The sequence below is a fragment of the Geotrypetes seraphini genome, chromosome 13 (genome assembly GCF_902459505.1).
Source record: "Geotrypetes seraphini chromosome 13, aGeoSer1.1, whole genome shotgun sequence".
NCBI classification, from domain to species: domain Eukaryota; kingdom Metazoa; phylum Chordata; class Amphibia; order Gymnophiona; family Dermophiidae; genus Geotrypetes; species Geotrypetes seraphini.
The window spans coordinates 16452776-16469626 of NC_047096.1; the positions used below are offsets into that span (position 1 = coordinate 16452776).

General features: G+C 43.0%; 1 protein-coding gene across 3 annotated transcripts in view; it reads left to right on the forward strand.

Moving 5' to 3' along the window:
• KIF21B (kinesin family member 21B) overlaps positions 1 to 16851 on the forward strand; it is a 113716-nt gene that overhangs the window by 52919 nt on the left and 43946 nt on the right. For all 3 annotated transcript variants that reach the window (XM_033919236.1, XM_033919239.1, XM_033919238.1), the window contains exons 9-15: positions 2213 to 2402; positions 4633 to 4696; positions 7524 to 7739; positions 9388 to 9469; positions 13816 to 13930; positions 14166 to 14354; positions 16434 to 16633. In XM_033919236.1, coding sequence (XP_033775127.1) covers positions 2213 to 2402; positions 4633 to 4696; positions 7524 to 7739; positions 9388 to 9469; positions 13816 to 13930; positions 14166 to 14354; positions 16434 to 16633 — 1056 coding nt within the window. The remainder of the gene's footprint in view (positions 1 to 2212; positions 2403 to 4632; positions 4697 to 7523; positions 7740 to 9387; positions 9470 to 13815; positions 13931 to 14165; positions 14355 to 16433; positions 16634 to 16851) is intronic.

Here is a 16851-nt window from a genome sequence, read left to right on the forward strand (position 1 = left end):
AGTGACACATGTCTCCTAAAGCAATAAATAAATAGAAATTTTTTTCTACCTTTGTCTTCTGTGGTTTCTCCTTTCCTCATCTTCTTGTAACTCTCTTCCTTCCATCCACTGTCTGCCGTCTCTCTTCCCCTATATGGCATCTTCTCTCCTTCTATGTCCCTTCCAGAAACTGTATGCCTCCCCCTTCCATCTCTCCTTTCACCCCATTGGTCTGGCATCTCTCTCCTCGCCTTCCCTCTCCCACACCTCTCCTCATAGTCTGGTATCTCCCCTTCCCTGATTCTCTGGCATCTCTCTCCTTTCCTTTTCTTCCATCTTTCGCTCCCCCTCCATGCTCTCACATCTCCCCCTTCCTTTTCCCTTAGACTGGCATACCTTCCTCCTACGCTCCAAGCCCTGGCATCTCCTTTAATTCCCTCCCTCATCTTCCTTCTCCCTCCAGCTGGGTACCGCAACACTCTTCCCTGCAGCTCTGCACTTCCCCACAATTGCCATGCTTCGGTTCCTCTTCTTCCTTCCTTCCCCCCCCCCCCCCCCCGCGGGACCCTGCGGCACCATCAACTCTTACTCCCTCTAATGTCGGCCCTGCAGCTCCAGACTTCCTCGCACCTTCTCCCCTCCCCCTTTGGATCGCTATTATTTTAAATGTTATAGCCGCGGAGCTGTATCCATCAGTGGAGATGTCTAACCTCGGCCTGCCCCGGAACTCTTACTGCAGCAGCCGCCCGTCTAGGCAGGAACAGGAAGTCACTGTTGCAGTAAGAGTTCCGGGGCAGGCCGAGGTTAGACATCTCCACTGATGGATACAGCTCCGCGGCTATAACATTTAAAATAATAGCGATCCAAAGGGGGAGGGGCGAAGGTGCGAGGAAGTCTGGAGCTGCAGGGCCGACATTAGAGGGAGTAAGAGTTGATGGTGCCGCAGGGTCCCGCGGGGGGGGGGGAGGAAGGAAGGAAGAAGAGGAACCGAAGCATGGCAATTGTGGGGAAGTGCAATCCCCCCAATGCGTCCCCTTACCTTACCGACGCGTGTGTGCGCTGTGAAGAGAAACTTTGCGCTGCGATGTAATATTTTGTGCGCGAGCGCAGGCCAACGCAGCTTAGCGGGAACACTGGTCACAAGTACCCGGTAAAAACCTCAAATAATAATATTTTCCTTATTGCTCTTCCTGTACATCAGTGGTTCTCAACTCTGTCCTAGGGGACCCCCAGCCAGTTGGGTTTTGAAGATATCCCTAATGAATATGCATGAGAGAGATTTGCATATAATAATAATAATAACAGTTTAAATATCGCAGGATCGTGAAGTTCTATGCGGTTTACAATGATAATGGAGGAGACAGGCATGCAAATATGTCTTATGCATATTGATTAGGGGTATCTTGAAATCCCAAATGGCTGGGGATCCCCTAGGACAGGGTTGAGAACCACTGCTCTACATGGTTTCTTCCCCATCCCTGACCATACATTCATACCAGCTTGAGCTCTGGTTCTTGTTGGGTTTCAGAACCACGGGTCTTTCTGGTCCCATGTTCTGCCTGAAAATTACGAAGAAAGAGTGTTAATGACATTTCCTCTGAGCCAGTGCTGGTCCTGTGTTCTGCGTTATACTGGAAAACTCTTATTCAAGAGTAATAGAACTGTCCCCTGTGGCAGTACTATTATTCAGAGGAGAAGTTGATTTTGAAGTCCTCTTTAGATATTAAAGAACCTGTGACTCACTTCACAAGAGCAAAACATGTGGTTTACACGTCATGGTGAAATACAATGTTGTGCTTAATGTACCAGGAAGAAAACAGAGCAACAAATAGGAGGAGTTGTACAATGTTGAAGCTGATATATATTTAAATAAGGAGGTCTATCCTCCTCCCTCCTGTAATGCATTGTATCGTAAAGTGCATAATTTAGGCCACACTGAGAAGAGGTGTTTCTAGGGAAGAGAAGAGTTTAGGACCAGGGAAGAAACATACTGGCATAGATGGCATGCTCAAATCTTTATGCCTACTTCTCTAGCAAAATTCTGTCTGCAAAAAATAAGTTGCGGGTGACTGCATGGACTCTGTACCCTCAGCAGTTTTCAATGAGAGAGTCCACATATGCTTTGAGTATTAGTGCATAATCTACAGGTAAAACATATGCACAATGTTTGTCCCAGTGAAGATGATTTGCAATTTGCCTCCTTTGAGTTCTGTTCTCCTCTCCTCCTGCCCAGGGCAAGCGGGTCATAGGAGAAGATGGCTCAGAGGGTTTCAGCGATCTGTTCCATGAGAATGCTTTGCTTCAAAAGGAGAACAATGCCTTGAGGATGAAGGTGAAGGCCATGCAGGAGGCCATTGATGCCATCAACTGCCGGGTGACCCAACTCATGAGCCAGGAGGCCAGTCAGATCCTCGCCAGAGCAGGTAGGAGTCAAGAGTGTTCCTTTGAACTTTGGGGGTTTGGCTCTTTCGATTCAAACCTGATTTTGGTTCTACCACGCTCTTCCACCGGGCTGCTGGTTACAGTTGTGTCACTTAAGAATATTGCCATTCTTTTGTTTGTATTGAATTGACAATAGTAGTATAAGTAGTTTCTTTGGGAATTGAGGATTTTTTGTACTTTTGCATGCCCTGTGTGAACATGTGAGTTTTGTAGCCCAGAGAACATTTACAGCTATGCCTCATAGTTGATATTTTGCTAAGCTAACTCGCTGAGTGATGAAGCTGATATTTCAGCTGACCATTAAGAATATGGCTTTCATTTTTAGTCATGGGTGCTCAAGTAACCAAAATTGACTAAGGAGAGGGCACACAAATATCACAACAACAATATGTCCTATCAAAGAAACTGAAGGGGCCACCCCCAACACAACTAGGCCTCATACATCAACACCAACCAGCACACTCATACAGACGTTCACACGTACATAAAAAGTGCAAGAAAAGTGGAGAAAAACCTCAGTTCAGCTTCATAGGTAAAAGAGCTCCACTTTTCAAGTATATTAGATCTTGAAGTCACTTCCAAGTAAATCAGTGGTGTGAAGTGGAAAATATGTTGGGGCACTACAGCTGCCTGGTGACAGGCCACCTTCTTTAATGTAGAAACAGCACACCACTAGCAAAGTGTGTAAGTCTGCAACCTCACAAAGTCTCAAAGAGACCGCCAAAGTTTGTGAACAAAGGAAAGAAACATCAAACTTAGCTACAGTTCCAAATCCAAAAAGCTGCAGCTATTCACACCCGATGGTGAAATTACTGTTTCGTCGAGCTGCTTCAGGGGTTGAATCTTTCTGCCTCACATTTAGGGTCCAAAGATTGATTCTCATGCAGAACTCCAACAGAACACACAAAATCGCTGAAAATCACATGTGTATGAGTGTGCTGGTTGTGTTGATGTAAGAGGCCTAGTTGAGTTGGCGGTAGGACATATTTAGATTGTTGTGCTCAAGTAACCTCCGTGTGTGATCTGCTTCCTGTGTCTCCTCATCAAGGTCTCTATTCAGTTGTTATGGATCCAGAAGACTGAAGAAGTGATAAGGAGGTGGATCCGATACTGAAGATCCTCAAGCACCAGCAGCACCTCCTCCTATACTGTTAATTATGGTTTTCAATTATCCGAAAATCATAGATGCGCTGAATTAAATCCAGGACTGGATTAGCTTGTTCCTTATGACATGATACACAACAATGGAGTTGTGAGGATAGGATGTCAAGTAATCAGCCAAGGGTGTGTGGTTCAAAAGTCACTTCATTGATACATATGTCACAAAAGCTCATAGACTCAATAAAGTGACTTTTGAACCACACACCCTCAGCTGATTACTCGACCTATCCTCCCGACTCCATTGTTGTGTGTCTTTTGTAATGTAATGTAATGTAATTTATTTCTTATATACCGCTACATCCGTTAGGTTCTAAGCGGTTTGAAGAAAATATACATTAAGATTATAAATGAGAAGTAAGAAGGTACTTAAAAAATTCCCTTACTGTCCCGAAGGCTCACAATCTAACTAAAGTACCTGGAAATTAATAAAGAAGAGAAAATAAAGATGGTTGAAAAAAGAAAAATTCTATGTGAATTTTGCTCTCGTCGTTGAGACCTGTCCTTGGCTTCCGATTTAATGCCCTTATGACATGATACCATTTGACCACCCTATGTGAGGGATTAGTTTTATCAGTCATTGATTTCTCCTGGGACTAGTCGTTTCTTGTATCTGTCCAAATTCAGCTGCACCAATCCTTTCTCACCTGTGGTAGGACTTCCCTGTAGAGGTGAGTCAACTGCAAAATTTTCAAAAAATCCATAGTGAATATGCATGTGGTAAATGTATCTACCTATATGTATGCAGATTAATCTCACACTCTCTCAAAGTTGTGTGACTCAAAATATATTCAATAAACATTCATAGAACACTTTTCAATAGACTTATTATCGCATTTGGATTTTCAGAGTCTTGCGCAGTAATTTTTTACTTGTTTTTTTAGAAGACTGCATAGATCATCATCATGCATATTCATTTTGGCTTTCCTGAAAACCTGACTGAATATGAGCTCACCAGAGCTAGGAAGCCCTGGATTCAAATTTGATCTAAGTGACTTTTACAGGATTTGGAAAATACCTTCTTTTTTTTTTGTGTTCTTTCTTTGGCTTCAGGGAATGACAATGAAGAGATCAGTGTCCTTATTCAGAGCTACATCCGAGAAATTGAAGAGCTCCGGTAAGTGAACACTGAACCAAGTTCTGCTTTTGGTCAGTCTCCCAACAGAGTTATGTCCACATGGAGTTCGAAGTGAAATAATCTTGCAATAATGACGGGGAGGGCATTTTTCAAAATAATTTTACCCAGTTATACAAAATGAAATTTGCCCCATTCCCCAACACCTTCGCCCACCCTTGAAGTGAAGTGGCTCATAGGCGGCATTGTCTAGAGCAGTGGTTCCCAACCCTGTCCTGGAGTTCCACCAGGCCAGTCGGGTTTTCAGCATAGCCCTAATGAATATGCATGAGAGAGATCTGCATATAATGGAGGTGCCAGGCATGCAAATCTGCTCCATGCATATTCATTAGGGATGTCCTGAAAACTCGACTGGCCTGGTGGTCCTCCAGGGCAGGGTTGGGAACCACTGGTCTAGAGGGTATGGAAGAGTGGTAAGGGCCAGTTTTACAACTGGACAGATGTGGACAGGATGGAAGTTCTGATCTCCTCTTCTCAGTGGGGTTCTGGGTGAGCAGAATGACACAGTGAGAGAAATATCTACAGTTCCTGGGTTGTGTTCAGAGGCTACAGTCCTCGGTATCTTACCTTAAAAAACATTCAGCAGTAATTTAAAATGAATTTGAAATGGCCCCTTTAAAAAATAATATTGTTTAGATCTTCAGGAAATATTAATGATAATATTATAGTTATTTTTCTTATGCTTTTCTTATGTACTTTAGTTTTTAATTAGTTCTTCCTTCTCCTATGTGAAAAGGATTAGGTCCCAATTCCTGCCCCATACTTTCTCTCTGTCATTTGCAAGACAGATGCATCTGGGGGCATATCTTAGAGGCAAGAAATTATCTCCGAAACATGTCCACTTTATTGTCAGCTTTACATCCCTTTTATATCATTTTACATGAGTCGATGTCGTCAGCATGTGACGTAAATACAAACCATATATGGACACAGGTCACATGAAACTTTAAAAGAAATAACAAGCATTTTACTATCTAAAGGCTGAAGTTGAAAGGGTGCCTTGGTCAGCAGAGCTGCCTTTTTCATATCTAAAGCTGCTTGCAAATACAGCTATGAAAACAATTGAATTCACTTCACAACAAGATAAGAACACATCTTCTCAAACATAAAATGGCCTTGTAGTATTTCAGAGAAGGAAAAACAAACAGGGTCTGGTTTTCTTACAGCTTCAAACATAGCCTAAGGAAAACTACAAGACGTGTCCCTTCACTATGTTTTCTAGTACTCTAGTCTTAATTATATGTGAACCGAGTCGTGCTCCACTGGGAGATGACCCGGTATATAAACCAAAGATTAGATTAAAGGTTTTGAAAGGTTTAACTAACTAGATTAGGAAGGATGCAGAGGTCCTGGTATTTTCCCGGGCAGATTAATGCAGCGGAAAATTGTCACCCCTCATTGTAGGTAGAAGATGGCTTTCGCAGGGCGTCTACTTTTAGCTCTGCTAAAAAGGAGCATTCCTAGGAGTGTGTTATGGCTTGGGGAAAAATATACACTCTTGTCATTTTACCCCCAATTTGCTGCCTAACCAAGCTGCCAGTTCAAATCTATGTAGAGATTTTTTTTATCTCATGTACCTTGTTGGCAGCTTTCGAAGGGAAGTTACTCATTTAGTTTCCCTGTAAACATTGATGGCATTGTATGTGTGTACATTGCCAACACCCTGGGCAATAGAAGAGGGAGGAGACCTCGGCATAACTCTAAAGGGGAACGCAAGAAAGCCAAGGCAGGTTGAACATTAAGCACCAGAGGAGAGCGTTTGAAGGGAAGATGCTTTGTTTCTCTGGGAGAAGAATGGGAAAAAAATCTTACTTTCTAAATCCGCAAAAATAACAGAAAAAGGAATGCAATTACTGTAACTCATGAATCACAAATACTCCTCACGTCCCAAACCTTAGAATGGGTTGCATTTAAATGAATAATTTATTATGTCATTGGAACTTATTGGTTAAATGTAAAGTTATTTAAAAAGATAGGAGGAAAAACCTCAGACTCCAGATTATAACTCGGGGAGAAACCTCGCTGGCATAAAAACTCCCTCCTTTATTTGACGCTCTATTGACCTTCTGTTTTTCTATTTTCGATAATAATTTTAAACTTTTATCAAAAGTAAGTGTCCAATGTCTGAAAACAATTCTTCATGGTAACAGCGAATATACAGTCACTATTTAAAGCAAATACCGAGGTACCCTATTTCCCCCAAGAAAGGGGGAAAAGGGTTGGCTTGAATATAAACTGAGACCCCCCCCCCAAATCTCACTTTATATTCGAGTATATATGGTAGGAGGAGCCACAGGTACAGCAATATTTATTGTTTGCAGAGGGTAGAGGATGGGAGGGGTCATCTTAGGGGTGACAGGATAGTGGCACTAGTGTTCTTCAGGGAGAGGGGGCGAGTGACTATAGCACTGGTGGGGGGGCGTACCTAGAGGGCAGTGGCATGGGTCATTTTGCGGGTGGTAGGGTAGCGGTACTGGTGTTCTTCTGTGGGGCAGGGGTGTGACTACAGCACCGGCGGTGGTCATGAGGGATTGAAGAGAGGACAGCAGTGGTCAGATGGCGGCTTGAATATAAACCGAGATCCTCGATTTTGGGCCATTTTGTTGGCCCCAAAATCTCAATTTCTATTCAAGTATGTATGGTAATGACCTGCTGTGAATAATATCTCGCTGACAGTGGCCATCCAGCATTTCGCTGAAGCTGCGACAGGGCAGTGGGATAAACCACTCAATCTTCGTTCTCACCAGCGAGGTGGATTTGTGGTTGGTGAGAAAAATCTTACTTTCCCCTGCTTTTTTCTTTTGGAAAGGACAAAGTTGTTAGAAAGTGAAGCAATGAACGAGTCTCTTCGCCGCAGTCTGTCCCGTGCAGCTTCCAGATCTTCTTATAGTGTCAGCTCCTCGCTGACCCTGGCATCCAGTAGCCCTTCCACTTCTGTGGAGTTGGAGGTTCATGACGTTATTAGACGAGCAAAGCAGGACGTGGAGAGCCTGAAGAAAACTGAAAGGAGGCAGAGAAGGAAAAGGTAAGAACTTAAGAAGTACCATACTAAGACAGACCAAAGGGTCCATCAAGCCCAGGATCCTGTTTCCAACGTGGCCAACCCAAGTCCCTAATACCTAGCTAGATCCCAAATATAAAACAAATTTTATGCTGCTTATCCTAAGAATAATCATTTGATTTTCCCAAGCCCTCTCAATAATGACTTCCCTTTTAGGAATTTATCCAGACCTTTTTTAAACCCCGCTAAGCTAACTGATTTCACCACATTCTCCAGCAGTGAATTCCAGAGTTTAATTATACATTATGTGAAGAAATATTTTCTCTGGTTTGTTTTAAATCTAGTGTTTAGTAGCTTCATCACATGCCCCCTAGTCCTAGTATTTTTGGAAAGAGGAAACAAGTGATTCACATCTACCCTTTACACTCTACTTAGTATTTTATAGACCTTTATCATATCACCCCTGAGCTGTCTCCTCTCCAAGCTGAAGAGCCCTAGCCGCTTTATCCTTTCCTCATAGGGAAGTCTTCCCATCCATTTTTTTTTCTCCCAAAAACAGTTTATTGACCAACAAAGTACAAACCAAGAAAGCAGCTGATATAATATTTTCGGAATACAGAATACAGTGCACAAAACACCAAATCATCAAACAGTCAGACCCCGGGTTGGGTTCTTATACCCGGACTCTAAGCCCCACCCTACAGACTCCCTACCCCCTGCCCTCCCCCCTCCCACCGGCCCACCCATAACCCACTGGCATCACAGGGATCCCTGGCTGCCGCAGCCGGTTGAATACTTGGCTTTTAATTAGAGGGGGTAAAGTATCCAAATAAGGCGCCCAAACGGACAAGAAGAGCTTACTACGATGACGACAAAACCGTTCCTTTTCTAATTCCTCTGTATCTTTTTTGAGAAACGGTAACCAGAATTGCACACAGGTAATAGCCCTTTCCCCCTGCCCAATTATCTCTGTAATCTTGGAGCACTCTGGGGCAAGGAGAGAAGATGCTGAGGGGACATCTAGACTTGGTTCCATTATCTGTGTTTCAACAGTTAAAACATTAGACTTTTTTTTTTTTGGCTTTAACTAGGAAATTGTTGGCAAACTCTGCTAGTCTGATGAGCAAGTCAAATTTCTGTTCTAACAAATAGATGATCTAGTGGCAATTTACTACTCCTCAGAAGACCCGAGTTCAAATCTCACCTCTGGTCAATGGGTGCCATTACAGGGACAGCTGCAGAGATTTTACTAGTGCTGCTCAGCTCCAAAGTTTAGAGTTTAGAGTACAGTTCCTTTTCAATCTTAGAAATTGGGAGAAAGGTAGATTCTTTTTCAGGAATATCATCAGAACAAGTTCTCAGTTTACTAATACTGAGTTGCAAATTGTAAACTGAGGACTTGTTCTGATGATATTCCTGAAAAAGAATCTACCTTTCTCCCAATTTCTAAGATTGAAAAGGAACTGTACTACCAACAAAGATACCAACCCTTGGGTTGCCTTCCAAGGGTTTTCAGCAAGATCTTAACAGAGCGGATCTCAAGAAGGTTTGCAATGATCCATTGACAAGAAGCGTTGAGTTGTGTGGTTCATGAAAACTCATTCTTTAGTAGAATGGGCGCAGTGAATGAACTTGATGCTTTGGTCTAAACTCATTTTATCTCTTTCTGCAGCCCAGAAAAAGAAGCATTCAAGAAGAGGACGAAGCTTCATCATGAAAATGAAGAGGAAACGGATGAAAATGATGTGGAGGAGGTGAGGCATTGAGAGACCTGCTGGTATGATTTCGTTTTTAAAATAATAACACTGCGCAACAAATTTTAACTTTTTTTTCTGGGGCAAGAAGAAAATGAGGTGTACTTTATAGAATTTATCAAATAATAATGGGGAGAAATTATTTATTCCTCTGTGATATTGTTAATTAGCCTATTAAATAATCACAGCTCTTAAATAGACTTAAATAGACTTGATATGCTATGCTCTACTTTATATGTGATACTACATGTAATATTTTGTGAAATGCTCAGACCCTACACCTCGTGATTTAGTGATAACACCAAACTAAGGTTCATAAGGGGACCATCATAGCTTTCACCATCCCCATTACCGACCATACCAGACTGACTCGAATGAATGCTATTTGTTTAACACTTTACAAAAAGTACTGATAATCATAATTCTTCGATAACTTATCTGGAAATGGCGGTGTTGTTAATTGTGATGAACCCCAGACAACTTTAAAACTGCCAATTCAAGTTCTTCTCTTTTTTGTTCTTGTTTTCTTTATTTCTTTTATTATAACTGTGCTGATATCACCGTCCCCCCCGACGCGAGTTTCGCGTCTTTATAGACTTTATAGGCTTTATAGAATTTAACCTCCTGTGTATGAAAATAGCCTCTGTTTTCTCCTATCACGGATAGTTTTTGAGCTAATAATAATAATTTTATTTTTATATACCGCCGAAGCCTTAGTCGTTCGAGGCGGTTTACAATAAGAAGAGCTGGACAATCAGAGAAAATAATTACAATGAGTCATTGAATACATGTAGAGAGGGAGAATACTTGTGGGAAGGGAGAAAGACAGAGTAATAGTCACAATTTAGGGACATCGAGTTCATGTAAGTAGAATACAGGGTTAAGGCTTTAAGAGTTCTTGGTTACAAATCGGTTAAACAGGTTTGTTTTAACTAGTTTTATAAAGCTAAGATAGGATGAGGAGTGCTTAATGATGTTGTCCAGCCAACCGTTCTGTTGACCTGCTTGGAAAGCAAGAGTTCTGTCCAGGTATCTTTTGTATCAATACTTGAAGGGTATTAACGTAGAACAAAATCTATTCCAGAGAAAGGAAAATGGTAAAACCAGAGGACATAATTTGAGGTTGAGGGGTGGTAGATTCAGGGGCAATGTTAGGAAATTCTACTTTACGGAGAGGGTAGTGGATGCCTGGAATGCGCTCCCGAGAGAGGTGGTGGAGAGTAAAACTGTGACTGAGTTCAAAGAAGCGTGGGATGAACACAGAAGATTTAGAATCAGAAAATAATATTAAATATTGAACTAGGCCAGTTACTGGGCAGACTTGCACGGTCTGTGTCGGTGTATGGCCGTTTGGTGGAGGATGGGCAGGGGAGGGCTTCAATGGCTGGGAGGGTGTAGATGGGCTGGAGTATGTCTTAACAGAGATTTCGGCAGTTGGAACCCAAGCACAGTACCGGGTAAAGCTTTGGATTCTTGCCCAGAAATAGCTAAGAAGAAAAAATTAAAAAAAAAAAATAATTAAATTGAATCAGGTTGGGCAGACTGGATGGACCATTCGGGTCTTTATCTGCTGTCATCTACTATGTTATTATGTTAATATGTATCGGCAGGCTTTTATTGTTGGGTGGCTAAACATGTGTATTCTGCCTGTAGGCCTGGTGGAACAGTCCAGGTTAAAATGGGAAACCAGGTATATGGAAGCCAAACCAAGAATAGATTTGAAACAAAGACAGGCAAATTTGAACAACACTCTTGCTTCTAGGGGCAGCCAATGAAGTTTTTGATAGTAGGGGGTTATATGATCCCATTTATTTTTTTTACCAAAAATCAGTCGAACTGCCAAATTTTGTATAATTCTGAGTCTTTGAATAGTTTTCTTGAAAGATCCCAGATAAATGATGTTACAATAGTCGAGCAGGCTTAAAAGGGAAGATTGCACCAGCAAGCGGAATGATGCTGCATCTAAGTACTTTCTGATGGTTCTTAGTTTCCATAATGTCGAGAAGCCTTTTCTAACCAGTAACTCTGTGAACATCTAGGGTGAAGTAGCGGTCCAGCGTCACTCCCAGAATTTTTACGGAATCGTTGATAGGAAAGTTCTGACCGTTCAGGGAGATTGAAGTATCTTTGATTTTGTCGTTTGGACTTGCCAGGAAGAATTTGTTTTTTTTTCCTGAGTCGAGTTTCAGTTTGAATTCATCCATCCATGATTCAATTTGCTTTAAAGTTGATGCCAGATGATTCTTCGTCTCAGAAGTCAGGCTTGTTAGGGGAGAACTATGGTGATGTCATCAGCATAGATATAGAATTAGATTTTTAAACTTTGCGGTAGATTCCCTAATGAGACCAGGTAAATGTTAAACAGTGTGGGGGATAGGGGGAACCCTGCGGGACTCCGCATGGGTTTACCCAGCTGGAGGATTGTTTATTATCGCGGTAGACTCGGTACGATCGTTTAGTCAAGAAACCTTGAAATCATTTTAACACATTACTGGAGAGTCCAATTGTCTCCAAACAGTCAATTTAGGATAACATGATCGACTAAATTGAAGGCGCTACTCAATTCTAACTGCAGGATTAGCGCACTTGAACCCTGGCTAAATAATTTAAATCGCAAATATTAATAGCATGAGAAGTCATAATGTAACTCATTGCGCAGATTTAAGAGTTCCTATAAATATTATTTTCTAGAATCGGTTTGCTTTAGAAGTGTATTTTATAAATGAGATTAGGAGCATCTCTAATGAATGTCCAACAATAGTCAGCCAGCATTGATGAATTCCATCTGCCCTGATATCCATTGTAGCAATGTCCTGGTGACACCTTTCCCCTTGCTCATCACTAACACTACCAAGATTATTGGGGAAAAAATCCAGATGCAAGTGGAGAAAATTAATTTTTACTTTTAATATTTCGGAGATTGTTATAATATTTACTCCAAGCATTAGAAAATAATGCTGCCTGTCAGGGTGTCATGAGTCTATACAAGGCCCAGGACTGGCGCTAGCTTAACTGACGCAAAAACTTTGAGTCTTCGAGAACTGTTCCAGAACCTACGCGGGAAGGGGTCATACTGGACTTAGTGCTTACAAACGGGGAAAATGTTTCTGATGTTATAGTGGATGATTATCTGGCATCCAGTGAGTGGAGAAAATTAATTTTTACTTTTAATATTTCAGAGATTGTTATAATATTTACTCCAAGCATTAGAAAATATAGCGAAAATGTTAATTTTTGTATTATAATGCTCTTTTTCCAAAAATCAGAGGGTTATACCGAAAAATTAAGGTCGGTTTAATATAAAGATGGGTATAGAGAGGGCTCATTCAAAAGCAAAGGTTCTAGACTTTAAAAGAACTAACTTTGTTCGGATGGGGGATTACGTCAAGGAATTGTAGTCTGGGAACATCTGGAAGGAGTGGAAATGCGATGGGCAAAACTGAAAGGAGTAATTGTAAGAGCGACAAATCTTTTTGCGAGGCAAGTAAGTAAAAATAAGAGGAAAAGAAGGCCGCTTTGGTTCTCAAAAGTAGTAGCTGAGAAGGTAAGGCATAAGAAGACAGTGCGTGCAGCAGGTGAAAGATGCTACTCGTGCCAGCAAATATTTCAAGAGGTACGAGGGGTAGAGAATGACATGGGGACAGATTTTTTCCCGTCCTTGTGGGAACTCATTTTCCCATCTCGTCCCCGTGAGTTCTTTTCCTGTCCCTGCCCCATTCCTGCAAGCTTCGTCCTCATCTGCACAAGCCTCAGACACTTTCAAATCCTAAGTAGCAACATTCTAGAGCTCAGATTGTGATGTCATAATGCCTCATTCCACCAATGCCTAAGCTCCGCCCTCATCTGCACAAGCCTCAAACACTTTAAAATCATAAGTAGCAACATTCTAGAGCTCAGATTGTGATGTCATAATGCCTCATTCCACCAATGCCTAAGCTCTGTCCTCATCTGCACAAGCCTCAAACACTTTAAAATCCTAAGTAGCAACATTCTAGAGCTCAGATTGTGATGTCATAATGCCTCATTCCACCAATGCCTAAGCTCCGTCCTCATCTGCAGAAGTCTCAAACACTTTAAAATCATAAGTGTTCGAGGCTTGAGCGGTTAAGGCAGAACTTACAGGCATGGGGCAGATCCAGGGATAGTGACAAAACTCACGGGGAAATTGAGTTCCCTTGGGGACGGGGAAAAATTTGTTCCCGTGTCATTCTCTAATGCTCAAGTGGCAGGGAAGAGTGCGGGGGGCGAAGAGTATGGCAATGCAGGGCACCACTGCCCCAGATGCTAACCTCCCTCGCTACGCCACTGCTCAGACCATCTGATTTCTGATCCTTTTGGTCCCTTAGGATGAGGAGCACGATGATAGTGACTGCGAGGAAGAGGATGGGCGAGAAGAGGAGGAAGAGGATTCGGGTAGTGAAGGAAGCCTGGCTGACTCAGACTCTGATGCTGAAGAGAAGGGTAAGTAAGAAAAGCATTAACCCACTTCCAAAGAGAGACTACAGAACTGATGATTGTAAACACGGCGAGGTACTTCTCATGCCAGCACTGACATTTTTGTTGGAAAATTGCAGCTGATGGTGGAAGCCTCCCTGGTATTTACCACACCTTTTGGTTTGGTACATTTTGGTTTTTTTTTAAGGCTTTCTAGCTGGTGCAGACTCTTTAAATCCTTTTTTTCTTTTCTCCCCTGCAGTGAATTTGCAGGCAGACCTGGCGGACCTGACTTGCGAGATTGAGATCAAACAGAAGCTGATTGATGAGCTGGAGAACAGTCAGAGGCGTTTGCAGACACTGAAGCTACAATACGAGGAGAAGTTGATTCTGCTGCAGAACAAGATCCGGGATACGCAGCTGGAGCGGGATCGGGTCTTGCAGAACCTCAGTAAGGACACAGCCCTCATCCTTCCTTCCTTCACATTCAATATATGCAAACCCCAGGAAAGAGCAGTGGATGACATATATCCAAGAAATAGCTGAACTTGGACACCATATGGCCTAATATTCAAATTCACTTATCCAGGTAGCAGCACCTGCTACCCACACAAGTGCTGCTGACTTAATTGTTCGTGGCGTTATTGAGATAATGCCACGACTGCCCTGGCACCCTCTGGATAGTACAGGGTCTCGCAAACTTTCCGGCCAGCGGCACACTAAATCCAGTGCCTCGGCCAGAAGGCACCTGGAAATGTACGATCGTCGACACGATGACATCACGGGCATGTGTGACATCATTGCGTCGGTGTCCGAACAAGCGCAGAGACCCCTCTGGCCGTGACCCGCTTCGGTGGAGGGATCCGAGAGGAGGGGAGGTGCGGGGCGAGGAGGAGAGTTATCTGTGCCCGCTGACTTGCCTACAGGACGTGCCTCTCACCATGAGAGGCACGTCCTGTAGGCGGTCAGCCAGCGTGGATGGCTCTCCACCTCGCCAGTGTGTCGCGGCACCCCTGAAATCTCAGCAGGCACACAGTGGGTGATACACTGGGACAGTACAAGACTGGTCAGAGGGCAGAACAAGGATGCTTTCCAGATTTATCGAAATAATGGCAATATTCCGTCTCTAAGGATAAGCACAGCAGATCGAAGGATGAAATCCTCACAAAACACACAAAGCATGAAATAGAAACATAGAAAGATGACGGCAGAAAAGGGCTACAGCCCATCAAGTCTGCCCACTCTTCTGTCCCACCCCATCAAGTCTGAGTGCTAATGACCCAGTTCCTTAGCTCGACCCCCGTAGGGATCCCACGTGGATGTCCCATTTATTTTTAAAGTCGAGTACACTGGTGGCCTTGACCACTTGCACCGGAAGTTTGTTCCAGTGATCTACTACCATTTCTGTAAAGAAATACTTCCTGGTGTCACCATTAAATTTCCCTCCTCTGAGTTTGAACGGGTGCCCCCTTGTGACCGAGGGTCCCTTGGGGAAGAATATATCGCTTTCCGCCTCGACACGACCTGTGATGTACTTAAACGTCTCAATCATGTCTGCCCTTTCTCTACGCTCCTCAAGAGTGTAGAGCTGCAGTTTGTCCAGTCTTTCCTCGTATGGGAGACTCTTGAGTCCGGAGACCATTCTAGTGGCCATTCGCTGGACCGACTCAGCTCGAAGCACGTCTTTTTGGTAGTGTGGTCTCCAAAATTGCACACAGTATTCCAGGTGAGGTCTCACCAAATAGTGAGGATAATGTAGGCAAAGGAGAAAAGCAAACCAGTAAATATAACATATTTGAATAAAATGTCCTTCAACATGCAAAACAACTCGCTCAGCTACAGATGTGTGGCCACATTTCAGTGACGTTGCCTGCATCGGGAGCCAGTCTAAACGTAGCATCGCACAGAATTCAGTACTGAGCTAGTGTAAGAGCGGTGGTGCGGTCCTTACAGACAATTTTAGATGCGCCAGTGTGTCTGCTGTGGACCATTCTACACAACTCGCTGCTGAATTCTGGGCAATACTGCACTTAAATTGACTCTTGACGCAGGTAACATTTCTGAAACACAGCCATGTTGGTTCCTCTCCCTTGTATCGCGCACTTCTGTAGCTGAGTGAGTTATTTTGCATGTTGAAGGACATTTTATTAAAATATGTTATATTTACTGGTTTGCTTTTCTCCTTTGCCTACATTATCCTCAGTATTTCATGCTATGTGTGTTTTGTGAGTTTTTCATCCTTCAATCTGCTGTGCTTATCCTTAGAGATGGAATATTGCCATTATTTCGATAAATTTGGAAACCATCCTTTTTCTGCCCACTGACCAGTCTTGTACTATCCCAGTGTATCATACACTGTGTGCCTCCTGAGTCCTAGTTTTACCACATTGCGTGTATGGGTTTATAGTTTCCATAATTTAAAAAAGATCCATATGCTTAGTAGGGTACATTTAGGACTGGCTTTGATTGTGTCTTACTACCAGGTCATATCTGCTGACTTCTGTGCCCCTCTTTTCTTCTGTGGTCACAGGCACCATGGAGTGTTACACGGAGGAGAAGGCCAACAAGATCAAGGCAGAATATGAGAAGAAGCTGCGGGAAATGAACCGGGACCTGCAGAAGTTGCAGATGGCGCAGAAGGAGCATGCCCGCCTCCTGAAGAACCAGTCGCGATATGAGCGAGAGCTGAAGAAGCTGCAGGCAGAGGTGGCTGAGATGAAGAAAGCCAAGGTATGGCCGAGCGAGAGCAGAAGAAAAGGAGAGGGATACAGAGAGAAGGGTATAGTGCAAGAGAGAGATGTCTGTCTGCGAAACGAGACAAAATTTGGGGAAATGTTCACGGAGTGTGATCGTGGTGTACTAGCTTCAGCAAGGAGGAAACATTCTGTCTGTCCAGTACCGGCCTTAGTTCTTTAATTTACATCCTTAGTTTTCTAATTAGCTTTTTT